The 23,019-nt window shown below is 39.3% G+C and overlaps 1 protein-coding gene across 1 annotated transcript in view; it reads right to left on the minus strand.

Annotated features, from left to right (window-relative positions):
- The window catches only part of Emc2 (ER membrane protein complex subunit 2), a 38,797-nt gene that overhangs the window by 4,960 nt on the left and 10,818 nt on the right, over positions 1–23,019 (minus strand). Inside the window, exons 5-10 of the mRNA XM_010615724.1 lie at positions 22,266–22,323; positions 11,565–11,650; positions 11,356–11,415; positions 8,316–8,397; positions 7,265–7,375; positions 4,977–5,081 (exon numbers count right to left, since the gene is read on the minus strand). Of these exons, the coding sequence (XP_010614026.1) occupies positions 4,977–5,081; positions 7,265–7,375; positions 8,316–8,397; positions 11,356–11,415; positions 11,565–11,650; positions 22,266–22,323 (502 nt within the window). The remainder of the gene's footprint in view (positions 1–4,976; positions 5,082–7,264; positions 7,376–8,315; positions 8,398–11,355; positions 11,416–11,564; positions 11,651–22,265; positions 22,324–23,019) is intronic.

Genomic DNA, 23,019 nt, shown 5'->3' on the forward strand with positions numbered 1-23,019 from the left:
GGGAGATGAGGGAGGAAGAGGGGATGGAGAGAGGAAGGGCGATGGCGGGGTGGGGGGAGGTGGAGAGAAGAAGTGAAAAGAGGGAGGGAGAGGAGGAAGAGAGGAGGAGGAAGAGGAGGGAGGGGAGACAGGGCGATGAAGGGAAGGAGGACAGAGGGAAAATGCGGTGTGGGATAGGACCACAGTCTCGTTCTATGGATGTCAGCCTCCAATTCTGAGGTGTGGGACCGTGCCTGGTGGTACAGGACAACTCACACAGCAAGAAGGACACATTTGCCTGTGGATCTAATCACGGGATTTTTCTACCATTCAAGAGATGGGGAAAAACCCAAACAAAACCAACTCTTGCATTTAACTACTACTGAGAGCTTCAGAGTTGAAAGAGAGAAGCAGGGATGGGATATCAATGACTTACAAAAGAAAATGATGGAGAAAAGTGTTAGGTACTCTAACAATGCCCTCTGATTCTTCTACTCTGACTGCTTCACACAAGCTGTCCACTGTGAGTCCCAAGACCACCAGCTCAAGACAGCCTTTCTGGTTTTGAAACCGGTGTCATTAATCAGCTGGGTCACTTTCAGAATCTTTCTGTGCTTTAATTCCTCAACTGTAAAGCAGGAGGGCTGGGGATGTAGCCCATGCAAGGGTACTTGCCTAGTGAGTAGGAGGCCCTGGGCTCAATCCCTAGCACCATGGGGGTTGGGGGTGACCCATAAGAAATTCTCTGGACTTGCCGTTGTTGAAACAGGCAAAGAAGGTAAACTTGAAATGTGTGACTAATACACATGAGGAAACACACACTACTGTGGTATGTTGAAAATTATGTTTGAACTCCTTCGAATACTTTTATGTCCATCCTGGAGAAGAAAAGCTAGGTCCAGAGATACTATGTCATGTACCCAAGACTGCTGGCTAACCAATGCCAGAGTCACATTCTGAACTAAGACATCAGGAGTCTACACTCTGTGACCTTCACTATGCAGACCTCGCCTCCACAACACAAAGAAACTGACCTATCTTATGGTATGCACAAAAATTAACTCCAATGGATGGTGGAGTTAAGCAAGAAAAGTAAAAGAGGGCCAGGGATTTAGCTCAGCAGTTCGGTGGCCTGCCTTGCAAGTGCAAGGACCCAAGTTCAATCCCCTATACCAAAAAAAAAAAGAAAAAGGAACAGGGATTCTGAAGACACACACGATTACCTTTTTTTGACCATAAAGTACCAAAAGATTTCTTAAACAGAACACAAAACACAAATCAGAAAGGAAATGACTAATACATTTGAACACATTTATCTTCAAAACTTCTATGAGACAAAATCATTTGTATAAAAGTAAGGAGTCAGAGACATTTGCTACACATGTAACTAAAAAACAGCTCATAACCAGAAAAGAAGCAAACAAACCAATCAATCATAGGAACCAATAAGAAAAAGACTTCCCAAGAGAGGAGATTCAAATGGCCAAAACTCATGTGAAAGGTTCAGCCTGATTACCAGGGAGATGTGAAACAAGCAAGACACACCAGTCAGCAATGAGTGCCAGTGCACCAAGGAACTGACACAGACTTGGGCCGCCACAGGCGGGTGCAGCCACAGACTGGGAGAGCTCTCCGCAGACTGGTAGGAGCAGACAACCAAGTGGAGAACTACCTTCCTCCTACAGTTGAAGAGAAAGACACACACTCCAAGACCCAGTGCTTCCAGTGGATGGCATGTGCCCCTTCGAGGTATGGGCGCACAGAGATCAGACGGCACAGAAAGTCCAGAGCACTCAGAACAGTACCAAAGTGGAAACAGTCCAGCTGTTACAGAAGGAGATGGCAAGTGACACACAGAGAGGCAGCAGAATGGAAGTAAAATAAAAAGTTTACTCCATCGATGGGGATCGATCACACCTAATGGCGTGTGCCCTGATCGACTCCTCCACTGGACTACAACTCTTACTTTTATAGGGTTTTACAGCTTTGATCTTATTCAGTTGGTTAAACTGCATTTTCACAGATACCCAAAATGTGATAGCAAGGCAGCTGAATTCCAACCCGGATGCAGTTCTTTGCTAGGGAAGTTACCTTTTAGATTCATTCAATTACCTACTCTAGCCAGGGGAAAGGGAGCTTGTTTGATTAACAAAGCTAAAATGGTTCTTTTCACTTACAAACTTTTGTGGGGAGGCTAGGTATCTCTGGTACTGGTTGATTCTGAACTAAGCTGGGTGAGGGGCAGAAGTTATCTTATATTGTGACATTTCCTAAATTTTCATTTATTAAAGTTTTCTCTATCACAGCTGCCCATCAATTAGTGGCTAAACTCCGACATGTTCAGACCACAGACTGCAGTACAGTAAGAAACGGACAAACTACAGACATCTGTACAGTGCAGTCTCACAGACCTAGCAGTGAGTGAACCAGGCCAGGCAAAAGTGAGTACACCTTGCCTGGCTCCATGAACTAAGGGGCTGGAAGTTGGGACTCCTGAGGGTAGAAACAGAAAGGACCTAGGAAAAAGTCATGTTCATTTACTGACCTGGATACCTTTATCTTGTATTGTTAACTGAGATGCCTACTTATGACCTCAGTTCTTCCTCTGTGTGTATTATAAAGTTGTATCTAAGTCATACTTTGTCAAAAAAAAAAGCATTTTCTCGAGTACCTAGTTGTTTCTTAAAATATAACAATATGTGCATACCATCAGTTTTGTATTACGTAAGACTTGTTTAAATTTCTCTCTCTCTCTCTCTCTCAAACACACACACACACACACACACACACACACACACACACACGCCCCTGGCCTACTCTGAAAGGAGCCTCACTACAGACCTGAGCTACCCCAAAGATATCTGAAGATCAGCTCACCTAATATGCATATATTAATAGAACTAGTATTGCTTATAATATATAATATAAATATACAAAGGTGACTTTCAAAGCTGTGTTTACTGGTCACTGAATTTTTTAAATCTCCCCAATCTTCTCCAATCAGAATGAAAATAAAGAAAAAAGGGTACCACACCAAAAACAATACAATAAAAAGCAAGCCCACACAGTACTTTGTCAACAAGAACCAGATTACAAGCATTTTTTCAAGTGCTAGAAGATGTTTAAGTCATCAACAGCAGCAGGATCTACAAACGCTCCCAAGCTGTATTGTAAGAGCAACAGGAAGTGATAGGGAACAACCTACTGCCCTGTAAGCAACCCCAAAGCCAAAAATTATAAACAGTAATCTTCAAAAGGACCTGAATTGATGAATCTACAAATGACCTACAAAACTTGGAAATTCTTTACAGGTTCCAAGCAAAGACAAGCATGGAAAACTACATGCAAATGTGAGCTTGAACAAATCTAACCAGCAAGGGCCTCAAATTTCTCCAATAATCTTCTTCTAGAAGCAAAAAACCTCACACTATGGGGGAAAAAAAAAGCCAAGAGAACCCTGGAAAATGAAAACGAATCTGAATAGGGAACAAAGACTGGGAGAGGTGGTTCAGATAAGGGAAGAACAATGCTCAGAGGCAGCAACACAAAGAAAATCAAAACAACTGCCACAACAGCGATACATATGTTTAAGCTGAAAGCAGCACCTTGCAATTCATGATCTTCAGACTCTATAAGGTAGAATGGAACCAGAAAATCCAATTCAGACTTAGTTTTGACAAAGACTTAATATAAAAAGAGGTCAATAAACTCAATGAGGAAAATAAAAAAAAAATAAAAAATAAAAAGGTCAAAATTGAGCTCTCGAGTTCATAGGAAAGTAAAGCTAGGAAAGCAACCCTGTCTTATCTCCAATTCCCCTCATTCCATGAGCCCTTCCTCCCAGGAGCCCAGGAAAACTGCCTCATTCAAACACAGAAAACAAAACAGACTATGAATAAAAAATTATTATGGAGGAAAAAAAAGAAAAGTATAAGATATAAAAAAGGGTCAAAGGCCGGGTGTGGTGGTGCACGCCTGTGATCCCAGCACTTGGGAGGCTGAGGCAGGAGGATGCTGTGATTTCGAGATCAGCCTGGGCTACATAGTGAGTTCCAGGTCAGTCTCAACTACATAGCGAGACCCTTCCTCAAACCTCCCCCCCCGCAAAAAGGGTCAAAAATTAGAAAGAAAATGAGTAAAAGATAGGAAAAGGAAATCCAACAGTTACAATTGAAGCCCTGAAATAGAAAACTTAAGCAAATGGGAAAAAAATATAATTGTAATTATAAAAGCATCTTTTCAGACAGAGGACTGAATTCACATACTAAACAAATACACTTGGTAAAATAAGCCTAACAAAATGTATCGTAACAATACTGGATCTTAAGACAAAGAAAAAAGCCCCTTTGGGTAACTACACAAAAGTCTAAATCACTTATGACAGAAAGGTTAGGATGGCATTAGGCTTCTAGACAGCAACACTGTATCGTAGAAAATAATGGTACAATATTTTTAAGATATAGAAGTGAAGCATGTAAATAAATATAAGCCAAAGAAGAGATACAGAACCAAACCATCCTTTAAATATAAACACGCAGAAGTTTCTCTCATGAGAAAATTTTCCATGAAAAATTACTTCCTGAAAAATCTAGAGATGAGCATCAGAAAACTCAGAAATGAATGGAGAAGTTTTAGTGTGAAGCCCAGAGCACAGGCAGACTGCACAAGCTCTGCCACACTGCCCAGTGAGCTCGCCTCAGGCTCCTCTTCCTCCTTTCTCTCAAGACACCTCACACTGATCACATGCTCACAGGCTACTTGCTTCTGAAACACACCACGCAATTTTTACCTTTCTGGATATTTGTCAAACTGAGAACGACTGGGATTTCTAGATGATAAGGCAAACTTCAAGGTCACAATTGAGAAGTCCTAAAACTGCAAATTAATTTTATACAATTAACACATCTGTAACGAAAGACACTGGTTCTATAGTTTATACAGGTCAAGTTCATTAAGAAATACATTGACCCACACAGTCACACCTCGCCCCAGCAGACCTGGTAAGCTCTGTTGATCTGATTAGCTGCCCAACTTGCATACTTCATGTTATCCTTCTTCATTTTGGCACTTGCTTTTGGATTAGATGCAATATGACTTGCAGACTAAAATCAGAAAAGAGGAAAAAAAAAATTCTTTTTTTTTCTAGTTAAGGTAATACAAAACTCATGGGGTCACAGATTCATTTAGTTGATAACAAAGAGTTTAACAAACTGTACCAAAACAATTTTTAAAGTTGAATGGAATTAGTGTGTAAAAATGAAAACATTTAAAAATATAATATATAACATAAACTAATAAGACCAGAAAGAGTACTTAAAATAATATTTAAAATTATTTAATAGTGGGCCAGGGACTTAACTCAGTGGTGCTGCCACCTGCCTTGCAAGTGCAAGGACCCAAGTTTGATCCCTGGTACCAAAAAAAAAAAAATTATTTAATAGTGTATCTATCTCTTAAAGGTCAAATCCCTAACTCTTCAATAAAGAAGCCATGGAAACATACTTTATAACCACATAACACTGCACAATCAGAATGTTACTAGTGTTATTTCTTGTTACTGAGTTATATTAGCTACTCAGAATCACTAATAGAAGGAATCTAAAAAACAGTTGTGTCTGACTTCATATACTAACAAGTGGAAAAAAAAAAATTCAGTCCAATAGGAGTGGTTAGATTTGACCAAAGCAAGTTAGTGGAAGTCTTTCCAACGAACTCCTTAATTCTTATCTCTAATTCATTTCTCTCATCACTGTGCTCCACAGAACTGCTTAGTCACCACAATCTGATACCTTCTCCTTTCTAAAAAAGTATTTCAGTGAGGGATCTTTAATCTAGAATCCATGAAATCTATAAACCCCCAAAATCAGATGCTACTTTTTAAATATATTTTTATATTTCTAGGAAGAATATGGTATAACTTGAGTCTTAACTTTAAAAGAAGCTGTTCCCAAAAAAGTCAAACCTTTGTTCTATGCCTAGTCTCTGCTATAGACTCTGACCTGTCTCTTCTCTCTCTGCCAGTGAGGTATCCACCTGCTAATATCAACATTTTACACTTCTGGGTCTTTAACATCACCTTTTGATATGAGTTTCAGTAAATGCAGCGAGTAAAAGAAAGACTGCAGTGTAGAAACCTAAACTGGAATCTCAAGTCCACCACTTGGGAGCCAAGTCCAGGGTGCATGGCCACACCTGTGTCTCAGTTCTGCATTTGCAGCAACAGCAGCAGTAAGAGCACCTACTCAGATGATGTGAAGACTGAACAACTTAAAACAAAAAATGGAACTCAGCAAAACGCTTGGCATAGAAGTTGCTACATACAGATGATTATTAATAACAATTTACCATCATAAATTTCAAAAAGACATTGAATTTATTTGGTAGAGACATATTTGTAACTACACTATATCTCCACCGCAAATGGTTTCTGTATAGTCCAGACATATTTTCTTGAAATTCCTCTGAACCATATTCTAAGCATATTTTGTTACTCTTTTCTAAGAATTACATCATTCATCTTTCTTCCCATTCTCAGTCACTTTTCACTGAACTCCAACAAGAAGATACTTACCAAAAAGAACCTGTGGAAAGACTACGATTAAATTCCAAAGAACTGGCTGACCTCTTAAACCTCTCTGACCACAGAGGTCTTCCTGGGACAAGGCTTAGCTGAAGCACTGCAACTTCTGCTCCCTCAGCTCTTGCTGCTGCACAGCTCTAGACGTTTCACTTGGCACAAATACTACATATTGCCAGGAACTGTTTTCAAACTGTTTTGTTTTTTTGTGTTTGGTTTATTTTTGGCAGTATCAGGAATCGAACTCAGGACATTGTACTTGTGAGGCAGCCCCAAACTGTTTTTCTATTCAAAGAAATGTTTTAATTAGACATACTAGGCATTTTATTTTCTAATGTATTTTACTGGAATAGTTTTAAAATATCTCATACAAGTATAACCAGGTTATAACTAAAATAAAGTCGGGCATAGTATCAAGAATATCAAAACAATTTTAAAAACGTTAGTGTATTTATTATTCCTTCATTTCATATAGGGAGATTTCAATTCTGATTTGATAAAAGACTTCACAATTGAATAATGTCTAAGCTAGGATATATTAACATTCAAAAATAAAACTTCCTTCTCAACCACGCTCATAATTAATTAAAATCATATGCTCATCAATGAATTTAAAAAATAAAAAAGGGATGACTGGAAAGGACAGACAGGTAAATGGGTTTTACAAGACAGACTGTGAAGCAACCCTAAGCGCACACCTCAACTCACCATGTGAAGCCCGAACAAAGCTCTCATATTTCTGTTGTTCAGTTTCAATGCCTGTGCAAAATACTTTCTTGAGAGTTCGAGGTTTTCAAGTCCACCTTGGGTATATTTAACCTGTTAAAATTTGCAGAGTACGAAACCTGTTTATTTTATTACTCTAAAATATAGCATGTTTCATCATACCACAGGCATTAAGTGAGTGAAACAGATATTCTATAAATACATGCAAGATGTTAAAAGAGTTCACTTTAAGGTTGTTAACCCTACCTAAAAACTGACATACAACCTCCCCCACAATCTCTATTCTAAGACTATTAAGATGATAGAGTAGTTTTTCAAACAAAAATGCTGCTACAATAAAAAAGTATAATTTCTAATTAAACTGCCTTTCAAATGCTTTACGAAGTTATATTTTCTGTTAGTAGGCTTATAAATCTAGACTTCTCTGAATTTTTCTTTTACAGCTGTACTTTAAAAATGACAGTAATAATTGTCCTTTTATATTCTAAAAATAAAGTCCTCATCTTAATAGCATTAAATTGTACTGATATTCTTTTTTTTTTTTTTCTTGTGGTACTGGGGATCAAATTAGGGTCCTTGTGCTTGCAAGGCAGGCCACTGAACAGCTGAGCTAAATCCCTGGCTTGATATTCTTAATAGTAAGAAAATTAAATACGTTCTTCCTACATGCCAACGTAGTAACTTTAATATGAATTTCCTATAATCTGGATTTAAAATATCAAAATCACTGTGTTTCAGAAGCAACTGATAATGACAGTGGTATAATTAACTTACAGTTAGGAAAGAAAAGAACACTTCGGTACTATATAAAACTATAAAGTATTTCACTGTTTAAACAGTTTTTAATTGAAAAGTCAGTATTTCTATTGCAATATAAAAACTTCAAACATTTATTCCCAACAAGTCAACATTCATCACATATTTTAAGTATTTACATATATATGCCTAACATGAAAATATTCTTAGTGCCATAATGCCCAACAGCAGCAAAACTCCAATCTCACATGCATGCCACATGTGAACACACACTCACCTCCGCGTACTGCTGGCAATACAGGTGGTTGTGGGGATTGGTCATCATGAGCTCCTCCAGACAGAAGGCTGCTTTTGCGTAGCTGAAACATACAGAGCAGTAATTAATTTTAAAAATCATAAGTCTTATCTCAGATATGCCTTAAATAATTTAAAAACAATTTAGTGATATTATTTTATTCCCAAAACAATTTAAACAGCTTAATATAAAGATCCTATCCTGAATCCATACAAACCAGTAATATCAAGTTTAATGGGGAAAAAAAAGTTTAATGGAATGAATAAACAGCTATGTCTAAATCTTACAGCAGTCTATGAGCAATCAATCAATAGATATTACATTTTGAAACTTTAAATAAATAGCTCTGTACATCCTGATTATTTAATGAAATGTTCAGAAAAGAAACGTTTTATCAAATATTTTCTAGTCACTAAAACCCTTCATAGACATCTACTAAGATAGCCTATTACAAAGACTTCTTATTACTTTTCAAGTATCAGAAAATGAAATTATCTGTTTAACAGCTGCAGTTAATTTTGATTCGTCCTTCACCACTGAACTACGTACAGCCCTGCTGAAACCCTGTAAGCAGAAGGGCTCTGGAGAGACGGCTTCAGAGCAGCAACCCCACCCTGCCTGAATGATGCCCACGACGCTGTGGGCCCTCCCGTCCATGCACAGCCTGCAGACACAGGCGCAAGCGCTCACTGTGAGCCACCTGAAAGGTCACCTCGAGTTCCTCTGAGCATCTGTCCCTACGTCACAGCGACGCCCGAGGCACTGGCCTTTGCAGTGTACACACGCCAGTCTCACCCACGTGCAATGCTTCACAACAGCTTTTACCACGTTCTCATTTTATGTCTCATTCTGTCACACATACTCTTTAAAGTGTATCTAGTGTGTTAACTCATTTTACCCCACAAAACTCTAAAAAGTAGAAAATTACCACCATTATTCTACAGCAGAGAATCCTGAGGCAGAGCCATAACTGAATGTCGGGCTGGACCTTCCAGAGTCTGCATCCTTCAACCACTACATGTGCTGCCTGGATCCAGCCCACCACAGTGAAGAGCCGTTGGGCTCTGCATGAGGTTGTTGATGGCAACAGAAAAAATGGGTGCAGAAGCCACCCCACACCAATGGGCCTGAGGCACCAAGGACCCTGCAACCCACCACAGCCACAGCACCTCATTCCATACAGGCTGCACACTTGCACCCAAGGTCACATGGCTGTGTCCTGCTCATTTTATCATCCACAACTCAGCACTGGTTCTTCAAATACGACAGGGATTCACTAAGTGACTGGGCCCATAACTGAAGAAACATCAACCTACCTAACACCTGTCACTCTAAAGAAAAGAGAAAGCTGTCTCTACCATAGATACTGAACTTTATTACATGACAGTTTCTTGTAAATGTGTTCTTTTAACTATGATGAGGCCAAAATTTTATATTCAGGCTAAGAATAAATATTCTAAGAGAGTTAAAGAAAGAGGTTGAGAACTGACTGGTTCTGGCAGATCATAAAGCAAGATAAAATGGGCACGGAGGACTCTGGTTAACTTAGGGAGGTAGAATTATGAATAACTTATGACTTGGTCTTTATAGTCTACAAGGCTTTTCAAATTTTCTGCTTCAGGTATTCTTTAACTTTAAATATCTTTTTTTTTTTGGTACCAGGGGTCAAACTTGGAACCTTGTGCTTGCATTGCACGCTGTGGAACCACTGAGCTAAATCCCCGGCTGGTATTCTTTAACTTTAAAGAAGTATCCTTGATTATTTTAAATGTTTTAAAAGACTTTTAGTTACAAAATCTTCAAAAATAAATTTTAAATAACTGTCACTTTAAGGAACAAAATAAAAGTAATGTTGATTTTATTTATTGCACTCTGAAAACTGCTTCATGTTAAATACCATAAACTGTCTCACATGCATAAGAAAATTATGAGTATGTTTACACTTATGTACATATAAGCAGGCACACATTTGCACAAACACAGCACACTGCTTCCTGACCAGAGACTCTGACAGGCAGGGTACGGCAGAGTATTAGAATGCTTCCTAGAATATAGCACACATTTCATTATATGATGGCTAGTACTTTTATTTTACTTCCACTTTTATTAAAATTATGGAAACACCTCAATCTTTTTTACTTTATATTATGTATAACACACACACAAATACACAGTCTTGGTCAAAGTCAACACAAAAATATCTTTATCCTATTTTACTTCCTAAGCCAGCTGTTTGTAGTATGAGAACAAGGTTAACTATTTATTCATGCATAAAAACGCGTGAGAATCTGATTCTACTCTCTCAAAAAGAGGGAAAGAAACAATGTGATAGACTTCAGATTTAGAAAAACTAAGGGAGAAAAGAAAACACTACGCCTCTGGGTGGAGGTTAGCGCTAATGCTGTGATATTAGAAAATTTGCCCTAAGACTCTGCACTAATCCTCTCACACTGGGATTTCCTCCTGTCACTACAGCAATAAAAAAAAAGCCAACAAAAACATTAAATATCCAATAAGCAAGTTCCTACAGCATTCAACATTCTTGATTATTCTTGGTTTTTAACCCAGGCAACAGAATGCTTTTACTCTGGAAGAGCTGATTCTCTTAGCACTAAGGCTAATAAATGCATACAATTGACAGAATTTTTAAACAGCAGGGAGTACAATACTCTTTGTATATAAGAACAATTTGAACTCTAAACATTCACTATTTTGGATTATCAAAAATAACCTTAGCTTGAAAAATACAGGTCTTCCAAATTCTAAAGAATGCCACCTGTATTTGAAAGAAAAACTTATTTCCCAAAGAAAAATAATTCAGCAAAATCCAAATGACCTAGTTAAAGCTACTCACAAATTTCTACCAGGAAATTAGTGATTTTTTTTTTTCATTTGCTGCTTTGTTGTGTTTCTCATTTAAAATGACAGGTGATTCGCACCTTTTTGACACTTCAAAACTATTCTGTCTTCTCAGAGCAAGAAACTACATTCTGAACAGTTTTCTGTATGTTTAACAACTTACTCATGTTCATTGATATAAAGTTCTGCAAGCTCATGCCAGGCTTCTTGGTCGCCAACAAATCTGGTGGGAAGAAAGGAGAACAAAGTAAGTGTATGGGTATTCTTTAAGTGAACAGCATGGAGACAAACAGGAAAATTAAATACAAATTCCATTTTAATTAAAAAGATTTATTAGAATAACAAAACACAATCGCCTTGTAAAACACTCACTGCTCCAGATACTCATTCAGCTCCCGAATGGCCTCCACATTTTTCCCCTGGGCTTTGCGAATGGCAATCTTACGCTTTCTTGCAGCCTATGGGTTAACATTAATAAAGGATTAGCCCGTGTGATTCCCTGGGTTTTGTAAGGAAGGTAATCTGACTGTGCAAATTATTATCTCAATGCCAGTGAAATCCCATTGTAGAATGACTGCTTAGTGAGAGTTTATAAACACACTCCACGACATCCCACTGGGGAGTTCAAACACTCCCAGCCATCCCACACGCTTCACTTCTGATGCATAGAATACACGCTTCGTTTCATCCAAACAAATAAGTACCCAGATTCTGATGATTACAAGCCAGCAGGAAACCCTAATCTTTATCCACATAAAGTCCTTTCTGCCGCCTGATTCACAAGATCTGTATCTTGAGAGGCCGAGGAATAGTAAAGCACAGAAAAAAGAATCTCACCAAGGATACTTGGATGAAATCATACAAAGGCAGTGTCTGCAAACTTTGTCATATTTTAATAGTAAGATCTACCTACGTCTTTCAAAAGAATAAAAAAGGCCTTGAAATATTTTATAATAAATTCTTAAAACTTGCATTTTAAAGTCTAAAATATGGTTGACATAAATATCCATGCCATCATTTGCATATTCAAATGCATATTGGACATCTATCATTTGTTAGTCACTGTGCTAGACAATGAAAATGCAAAGGTAACAAAAGAAGTGACTTCTTATAAGAGCTCAGTCTCAAAAGAGATATGGTAAGTAAAATATGTGAGGTGATAAAGCTGTCCAGGCTGAGGACACCAAGCACAGGTTAATGGCTACCACAGAGCAAGAAGAGGACAGGCAGGGAGCAGAGGGTCCCTGATGCCATGGCCACTCTAAGATAGAGACACCGCCAAGAGCAGGATGCAGAGCAGGAGACCAGGGTGGATGTCTTGCCCCAGAAGCAACACAAGAGCAGGGCTTGGAAGGTGCATGGGAGCCCTGTGCATCCTGATAAACTCGCACCCTCATGACGTGCCTAACTCAGATACAGAAGGATGGAGAATAAAATAAATACACCACAACAAGGGCCACATTAATGTATGAATTGTAAACAGCTCTGTGTTACTTTCATGTCATGTAGAAAGGAGAAACAACAGATAGTGTCTTTAGAGGAACAGGAGCCACACACATCTGGGTGGTGGCTCAGAGGTAAGGCTCTGAAAAAGTAAAATACTACAATCAGAGCAACCAAGAGACTAACAAACAAGGCCAGTGTTCACAACACTGGCAATATTTTGGTAATAAAAAAATGACATATCTTAAGAATGTATGTCTTTTGGCTAATGCCAAAGGCCTAAGACAAATCCTGCCACGTAGGCTCATGCAAATATTTTTGGGATAATTTTATTATGTAAAAGAATGAAAGCACCACAATAAATGTAAAGTTCAGAAAGTTTCAAGAATCCATAAGCTAAGCAAAAGTGAAAGCTCTGAAAGTAATTCAAAGCTTAAAGACATCAGAAAAATGTAAGACTTAAAATGAGAACCATAGCTGGAAGAGGTGATACACATCTGTGATCTTAGCACTCTGGAAGACTGATGCAGGAGAATCACAAGTTCAAGCCCAGATTGGGCAACCTAGTGATTTAGTGAGAACCTGTCTCAAAATTAAAAAAAAAAAAAAAAAAAAAAAAAAAAAAAAAGGCTGGGGCTGGAAAGGCCTCAAGTTTAAGCCTCAGCACATACCCCCCCCCAATTCTCAAGTCCTCCTGAAAAATAGGGATAAATTATAAACAAACTGATTTCTTTTGCAGGGTATAATAGCTGTTCTCACTAATCCTAAATAATTTGAAACATAATTTATTCCTCTTATTTTTCAGGACACCATGTCTTCCACAGGCAGTATGGTAGAACAAAAGGCGTTAGGCTTTGAAATAAAAAAAGACAGAAAACTGCTAGATATGGTGGTGCAGACCTAAGGATGGTGGTGTAAGGCCTGAATAGCTTAGAGCTCCCATCTCAGAATGAGAAGCGGTGTAAAGGGCTGGAGAGGCAGCTCAGGATGAGCGTTTGCTACCCTGTGTGAGCCCGGGGTTCAGTCTTTAGCACAGAGAAGACAAGGAACCGAATCCCTGGCCTTGCCACCCACCAGCTTTCTAAGGGCCTCACACCTCAGCCTCACACCCACCTCCAGGGTCAGCATAAAGCCACCCAGCAAGCACCAAGCACATGGGAGTGAAGCAAAGGTTACCAGATTTTCTTCTAACATTTAGTATATGCTTATTGTTTATGTACTATGCCTCACCACAAAACATTAGCCATGAGACCTATAAAGGGACAGCAGACTCAATTGTGCATCATTATTCCTATTTTTGCCCCAATCCTCATAGGATTTGCAGTGTCTGGTATATGACACTGCACAAAAGCAGGGAAAACCTGCTGAAAACACTGCATTCAAGTGCCACAAATAAAAAAGCCAGAGCACAAATATAAACAGCCACTAACACAGCCATAGCAATGAGCACAGCTGGGAGCCATGGGTCCCGTGTGATATGTAGGAAGGAGCACAGAGCCCTGCTTCCCAATGCCCGCCACAGGCCTGCACCAGCTTGCAGAATTCTCAGCTGACTGCAGCAGAGCCTGCTGCAGAAAACTGCTCTCAAGTGCTGCAAAGATAGCTAATCTTTAAGCAAACGCTGGACAATAATGGTGTAAATAACTACGATGCACTGAGAGCGGCAGAAGCAGGATCTGGAATTTCAAATTCCTATCCTAGATTCTCCTGTTCATCTTGAAAGAAAGACTCTGAAATACCACCAATTAAATGGTTTATTACTATTATGTCAATTGATGTGTATTTATGGTGAGTATAGTATCTTAATTTTATAAGAAAAAGGTAAAAACAGAAATTTAATATTTACTTTGTAACAGCCAACTCTGCAAACTAAGAGTTTTTCTACCGACTTTAGTGAGATATAAAAAAGAGCATGCCATCACAACTTCACTATATGAGCATTATATTGCTTGATCACATAATACCTATGATATAGCAGTTTATCTCTGAATATTCTAACGTTTAAAATTAACTTTTTATTGGTACCTATTTAGCTATGCCATCTTCCTAATGAAAACATATATGGCACCTTAAAGAAAAACCAAAAGGTAATCACTACCATATGGTCAAAGACATATTTTTCTAAGTCATAAACTTTTTTACTAAATGACAACCCTTCCCAGGCATTTCTTTAAAAAAGGAAAACACATTCTGGCATAAGAACCAATTCTTTATCAGACCCAGTTGACTGACTGATTTGGCAGCAATGAGATTGAACTCAGGGCCTACATGCAGAGCTATGCCTCCAGGCTTTCTCCTTTTCCTTTTGCCCCCACCCCCACCCCTTCTCCTTTCTTTTTTCTTTCTCCCTCTCTTTCCTCAGCCTCTTAAGAGTGCTGGGATCACAGGTGTGTGCCACTACATTCAGCTTCATGTTTGTTTTAAATCAGCATTAAGCAGGGACTTCTATCTGGACAAAATGGGAATGCCAGAGCTCTTTTGCAATGTGTTTTTTGCAAGAGCACAGGTGTCATGAAATCAAAGCCAACATGGGAAAGGAAAAGACTCCATCAATATCATCATCATCGGCCACGTGGATTTAGACAAGTCCACCACTACTGGACATATGATGTGTAAATGTGGTGGCGTCGACCAAAGGACCACTGAGTAATATAAGGAGGCTGCTGAGACAGGGAAGAGTTCCTTCAAGCAGGCCTGGGTCTTGGATAAACTGAAAGTCGGGTGTGAGCATGGAGTCACTATCAACATTGCCCTGGGGAAATCTGAGACCAGCAGGTAGCATGTGACTCTCATCGACACCCAAAACAGAGACTTCGTCACAAACATGGCTAAAGGCACGTCTCAGGTTGACTGTGCCACCCCAACTGTCACTGCTGGTGTGGGTGAATTTGAAGCTGGGATCTCCAAAAATGGACCCATGAGCATGCCCTTCTAGTTCACATGCTGGTGTGAAACAACTCATTGTTGGTGTCAACAAAATACACTCCACTGAGCTGCCCAACAGCAGAAGAGACATGAGGAAGTCTACGGAAGTCAGCAGCTACATTAAGAAAATCGGCTACAACCGCGCCAGGTATCTTTTGGGCTAATCTCTGGTTGGAATGGTGACAGCATGCTGAGCCAAGTACTCACATGCCTGGTTCAAGGGATGGAAGGCTGTTCACAGAGATGGCGATGCTGGTGGGACCACACTGTCTGAAGCTCAGGACTGCATCCTACCACCCACTCGCCCAGCCAACAGGCCTCTGCAGCTGCCCCTCCAGGATGTCTACAACACGGGTGGTGTCAGTACTGTCCCTGCAGGCTCAGTGGAGACCGGTGCTCTCAAACGTGGCATGGCAGTCACCTCTGCTCCACACCATGTCACAGCTAAATAATGTCTGTTGAATGCACCATGAAGCTTCGAGTAAAACTCTCCCTGGTAACAGTGTGGGCTTCAACATCAAGAATACATCTGCCCAAGATGTTCATCATGGCAACACTGCTGGTGAGAGAAAAATGACCCAGCCTTGGAAGAAGCTGGTTTCCCTGTGTGGGGGAATATCCTGAGCCATGCGGGCCAGGTCAGTACTGGCTATGCCCATACTGGATTGTCATACAGCTCATACCACTTGCAAGTCTGCTGAGCTGAGAGAAAAGACTGATCACCAGTCTGGCCAGAAGCTGGAAAAGGGCCCCAAATTCTTGAAATCTGGAGATGATGCCATTGTTCACATGGTTCCAGGCCAGCCCATGTATTTTGAGAGCTTCTCTAACTCTCCTCTCTGGGTCACTTTGCTGCTCATGATATGAGACAGAGTTATGCGGCGTCATCAAAGCAGTGGACAAAAAGGCTGGGGGAGCTGGCCAGGTCACAACGTCTGCCCAGAAATCTCACAAAGCTATCCATTTTAAAAAAAAAAAAAAAAGAAAAGAAATATTATCCATTACCCCTGCCACTCCCAGGCTTAATCGGAGGCAGAAGAGGGTCTCAGAACTGTTTCTCCAATTGGCCATTTACGTTTAATAGTGAAAGACTAATTAATAACAATGCACTATAAAACCTTCGGAAGGAAAGGACACTGTTTTTTGGACAATTTGTGTGTGGGAGGGGCAGTTTTAAATTACTAGTTTTTAAAATCAACACTTTAATGGAAATAACTTGACCAAAAATCTGTCACAGAACTTTGAGACTCATTAAAACAAAGACTAATTAGAAAAGAAAATGGAATGACAAGGACATGATTCACCCTCCTGCCTGAAACAGCCAGAGAGGACTAAATACACTACCTAAGGCACAGAACATGAGAGAGTGAGGCCAGTGGTCACCGGGCAGTGCAGATGTACCAGGTGAGCCCCACTTTTACTGCCGCGGTGCACTACCACGGGAGTGAGCCTGCAGGCCAGGGGGAGAAAGCCCAATGGTTCCCAGGTTCAGGGGAAGGAACTCAACATGCGAAGTCTGCACACACAGAGAGATGGGAGAGCAGTGAGCCCTGCGGAAGGCTGCACACTGTCAGCGCAGGTAGGTGCAAGACAGACAGAGCCGGGGAAAACAGGAAGAGAGCATTCCGGGACACGGTGGCTAACGCTGAAGGAGGCTGAGCTGAAAGGACTCTGCAATAATTATCAATTTGCACTCCACATTTCTTTCGTGGTTTTGTTTTTTTTCTTGTAATCTCTAAGGATAGTCTGAATTTTTGTAAATTTTTTGCTTGGATCAATCTTTCCAAAAGTTAATTTTAATCTTAAAAATGAAAGCTGTTTGCCAGGCATTGTGGCGCACTCCTGTAATCCCAGCACTGGGGAGGCTGAGGCAGGAGGATTGCTGTGAGTTTGAGACCAGCCTGGGCTACATAGTGAGTTCCAGGTCAGTCTCAACTACACAGTGAGATCCTGCCTCAAAAATAAAAAAGAAAGAAAGAAAGAAAGAAAGAAAGAAAGAAAGAAAGCAAGCAAGCAAGCAAGCAAGCAAGCTGTTCTACATTTTATGAGGAATAGCTTTAGTTTAACCCTCCTGCATAACACAATATAGGTTTAATATATGGATTAAAATTTCCATTATAAAATATGAAACCTCAGAAAGTACTCGATATAAAATTACTATAAAAGAAAAACCATTAAAACATTTGAAATCTTAAGTCTTCCTAAAGAATGTCTAAATTTTAAAATCAACATAGACTATATAACGTATCATACATAAAATAATAATGCTGGTGATGGAAATGGACACACACACACACACACACACAGAGGAGCAGAGGCCCAGTCATCCGTCCTTCCTCAACTAACTCATGGCCAGGTGGGAGGACTGCAAGAAGGGAGCAGGGATGAAGCTAACCCAACACTCTGCAAACAGCCAAGGCCTCAGTCTGAGCAGCAAATCCCAGGCTCCTGAACACCTCCACATCTTTTTTCTGTCAACTTCCTCCTCATATAATGTCTAACCCACAGCTCTGAAGCATACCTCCAAAAAGCCACACAAAATCCTGAATTCCCAATAATTACCAAGCAACCAGAAAGTGGTCACAAGGCTAAGAAGTCTTTAGACATTACCCAGAACATACAAAAAGGTTTCTTATAAAGACCAATTTCTTTCTACCTTAGCTTTCCTAGTAAAACATTCCATAAAAAAATGATGCTTAGGAGATGTGAAAAGATAAGGACAAGTTACTTGTCTTTATACACTGTGACAAAGGCCAGCAAAGTCTAGTTTAAATAAGGGACTTTCTGTAGAAGGTGGTAAGACTAGAATTTAAAAGGCCACACTCAAGAGTTTTCTAAATATATACATACATACATTATTGCCAAGCAATAGACAAGGGCCTATATAATTTGTTTTAAGCTTTTAACAACCTTAATTAATCTTTATCCAATGGCTCCATGTTTTCAATATTACATAAAACTGGGCTAGTCAGCAATTTTCTCTGAAAGATACTGAGCAACTTTGAAAACATAGGACTTGCAGAGAGATGCTCTCTACAGGACTGAAGGACTGAGGTCTCCCTGCAAAGCACAACTGGAACCCCCAACCCCAGACTTGGGAACCTAGAAAGCCGCAGACAGCTGGTCAGCAAAGTGAAAGTAGGGCCCCAGGTTCTCCTGTCTTGAAAAAGTGTAATTTAAAAAGCATTCACTTAAAAGCACTATGTAGGCTGATCACACCTACACAAACTAAAACAACAAATATTGGTATCATACTAGAAGTTCACAACTCATGGTAAAATCTAATCTTTCTGAGACATGAAATCATCAGACAGAAATTACCGACTCTTTCTGTACACACGTGTTCAACAAGCATTCACCCAAGGCCTACAGTAAGCATGCTCCGTTTAACAGGCATGGTTTTCTTTCCCTCAAAGAGCAAAGGATGAAAAGTCCACCTCTATCTCAAAAGCAGGCAAAACAAAACAAACTGACTGGCATTAGGGTTACCTAAGGAGTGAAAGTTCACAGGGAGCCTGGACCACTACTTGTTTTTGACAGTTTAGTGACTAAAATCTTCACACTTGAGAGCCCCTCCTTCCATATTCACAGCTAGTTTTTGATTTTTGAATATTACAAAATATACTTTCATTTAGCCCTATCACCACAAATTCCACTCATCCTAGTCTTAGGTTCCTATAATCTTTGGCCTGAAACAGAAAGGGCTCCAAGTTATAAACCTCTTTTCACCTCCTCAAATGACATCTTGCATTTCTGACAAGTTATATCTAAAAATATCTGATGATATTTCCCTAACTGAAACTTAGCTTCCTTCTCCATCCTCTAGGAATAAAGATTAAAATCCAGGATGCATATTAAGGTTATACTCTTAAGTGAAGTAAATAAGTCACATGTGTAAATACCGAATAGTTTCTCTGGTGTGAAAAACTATAATTGTAAAAAAGATCCTAATGGTATAATTGACAATGTGAAATAGGAAGAAAAGGGCTAAAGATGTAGGGGAAGGGGGAAGAGTAGGGGAAAGAAAATAAGGGAAAAGAAAAAATATGAGAAAATGAAAAAATGGAAATAAACTATTTGTAAATAGGGAAGGGAGGAGGGGGTGAAGAGGGCAGGGACAAGGGAAAAAAATGAGAACCAGGACCTGTCATATAAAGGTACAAGATCCCAATGATGAATGCAATTGTACTGTATACCTAAAATGTACCAATAAACTCAATGAGAGAGAAAAAAAAAGATTAAAATTCAGAAGCTGCTCTCCAAAGAGGCAAATCAGGGGCAAGGGGAGCTAGCGAGGCATAGCACAGAATCTTGCTCTCTATTTTCAATAAGAACAGATATAAAATTTTACTTGAAAAAGATGTAAAAGGAAGCAGTTCAAAGAGAAGAAGACAAATAGCTTTTGGAGCGTATTAGAAAGTGTTCAATTGTACTCATAATGCAAATTATAACAAGATAACATTTTCAACCAATTAGACTGGCAAGAATTAAAATTAAAATCTGATACTATACCATGTGGGAGGACAGAGGCAAAGAGGTGTTTACATACACCATACTGAGTAGGTACAGACAAGGAGGAGGCCTTTTTGGAAGGAAACTTGGTAATATTTATCAAAATTTAAAACACCTGGGCTCCTGACCCAGGTATTCCATTTGTAAGTGCATAATCCACAGAGGATACCCATGTGCACAACACTTGTTTCCAAGAGGAAGAGACCAGGTTCAGTCTAAGGGCTCACCAAGGGGACTCGCAGAACTGTGTGCCATCAGGACAAGAGCTGTAAGCCTGGTGCAACACCACAGGGAGATGTAAAGGCTGTGCCGACGTGGCACGATCTCCAAGCCACACTTCAAGTGGAGTATGCCGCCACGTGCGTTTCCAATGGCTCTCCCTGCCAAGATGGCAACAGAAACACACATGCACAACTGTCCATGTGAAGAAAAAATCTCTGAAAGAATATAAAAAACAACTAATAATACTTGACTAAGATAAAGAAGGTCTGAGCTCAGGGGTAAAAAGACATTTTTTAAACTATGAATCATTTCATAATCTGTAGTGTTTAACATGTTCGTGCATTATTTTTCAAAATAACATCTCATGTAACTTCTAAAAAGCAGAAAGGGAGAAGGTGTCCCATCTTTCTACCTCTCCTGGGAACTCCTCTAACCACCTTGCTCTTCCCTCCCTAAGTCTGCTTCCACCTGGAACCTGGCATCATCCGCCACCCACTGTTTCCTTTAAGCCATGATCATTCTTTAAGGCCTATAAGGCTCAAAACTCATACAGTGATCCCAAAGAATCAGAGTTGAATAAACCTCTGCAAAGCCCACAACATGTTTGTGACCTCACACTGTCTCCCTAAAGGCAAAGGCCCAATGGTACACGATCCATCCTTCCATCCCAACAGCAAGAGGGCTGCAAAAACAACAGGCATCTCAGGGGATGACCACACCCCCAGGGCCTGCCTGACAGCTTCATTTCTGCAGCGGACACCTGGGGAGACAGGCACAGGACAAATACGACGGTCCCACACTCACTTCCAGGCAAGAGCTGACAGCCACAGTGACATCTTCAGTAAGGCTCGAACTGTTCATCATTAACGTGACATCTACTGCACTTTTACTGGTTCTAACTCTCATGGGCCTTTATTTTCTTCCTCAATCTAAGCCAAGTGCTAAGGATCAGGGACAGAACTAGGATATTTACTCAAGAACACAAATATTTTGGTGGCTCACAAAAGATTCTCAAGGCTTACAAAAAGAAAAGAGGAACTTAGCAAGGATTAAATAATATCTAACGAAAGAATAACACATTTGGCAAATACAATTATTCATCTTATTAAAAAATATTTACCTACTCACTAAGGGATTTAGTTACTGCCACCTCACACATATTCCATGAAAGAAATCATTCTGACTTCTCTTTTAGCCAGTCTTAGAAGTCATGAAAATCCATAAAGTATGGAAGGTACCACAAAGACAGAACAACATTCAACTGCATATCATCTTATATCTTGAAAGAGTTAAATACTCTACTAAAAATATCCCCAACTTCTAGAACATAGGTAAAATGTTTGACTCCTAATTCTAAGAAAATTACTTAAATTACTAGTGATATCAAGGTGGTATGAGAAAAATATATGAAACTCAAAAGCTCTTTTCAGAAACTTGATTTCACTTTTTTCAATATAATATATGGCTAAGTGGAAAATGAAACAGGTAAAGTATTCTAAGTGAAATAAGTACACGAGTTCTTTAGGAAATGATTAAAGGTACATTTTATAAGGATTTTTTTTTTTTAATTAAGATGGCAAACTATTAGGATAGTTAATTTTTTAATTCTGTAATTTTAACTCTTTTTCATTAACTCAACAAAAAAGTAACCACACAACTCGGAAAGTTAGTATTTCTTAGCCTTCAAAGTGTTGTGAAAGCATTAAGCTATGCTAGGCTTTTATGCAAGCACACAGTCTATTTTTTTTTTTTTTCAATTTCAACTAACTTCTTTTCTAGTAAGACATCTAGAAGTTAAACTTTACTAGTTTGTTTATATTTTATTTCTATAAAATAAAACGTGGCCCATCATGAACTACTGATCTTAAGAGGATGAAGCCTAGCTCCATAAGCATATTTCCATCATTTCTTTGGGGAATTAATTTCAACACTTAAACTTACAATTGTTTTCAGGACAACTTGCAAACTTACAGTGTTAGTTGGATCTTCTTGCAAAATTCGATCATACAACTGTATAGCATCATCATACCTATTTAAAAAGAAAAAGAATCAAGACTCATTACCTTAAAAATGTAGTGATAAACAGTAAATACAGAAAAAGATTAAACTGGCAGGGCTTTAACCACATTCAAAACTGTTACTCAAATCTCCCCATCTCTACTTATCAGCAAATGTTTATAGTATTCTAATTTTAGAAAATTAATTTTAAGAAATAATTCATTAAAAAAAAACCACATTGTATCAAGTACTTATATAACTTTCTCAAAAAATATTGATTCAATTGGCCCTAAATACAAAGGGATAAATGAGCAACCCAGGTTGATAAGACAGACCAAGCACCAGCACCAGACTCACACAAGGCAGAAACTTGGACACTAGAGCCTGGAAGAGTAAATATCTGTGTATATAAGGGCTCAATGGAGAAAGTGGCAGGAAGATGGGTAATGGAGACAGATGAGACTCACTTCTTCTTGTATTCCTGAGTATGAGAAAAGTCTCAAATCACCAGAAATGCCAAACATTATGAGTGTGGTCAACACTCTTAATGCACAGGATGTACTGAATGGCATTCTCACTACCTAGCATCAGTGGTCCTATCCTACCAACACAAGCATACATCTATCCTCTGTTATTCACATTCCTCAACTACCTCCTTAGGTTTTGCAGTGAGATATCCATGATAGTATATCAAATGCAGTAGAGTTTTCCACTCAAACCTCCACCT

Source organism: Fukomys damarensis, unplaced genomic scaffold (genome assembly GCF_012274545.1).
Source record: "Fukomys damarensis isolate Sample0158 unplaced genomic scaffold, DMR_v1.0_HiC HiC_scaffold_5, whole genome shotgun sequence".
In the NCBI taxonomy this organism is placed as follows: domain Eukaryota; kingdom Metazoa; phylum Chordata; class Mammalia; order Rodentia; family Bathyergidae; genus Fukomys; species Fukomys damarensis.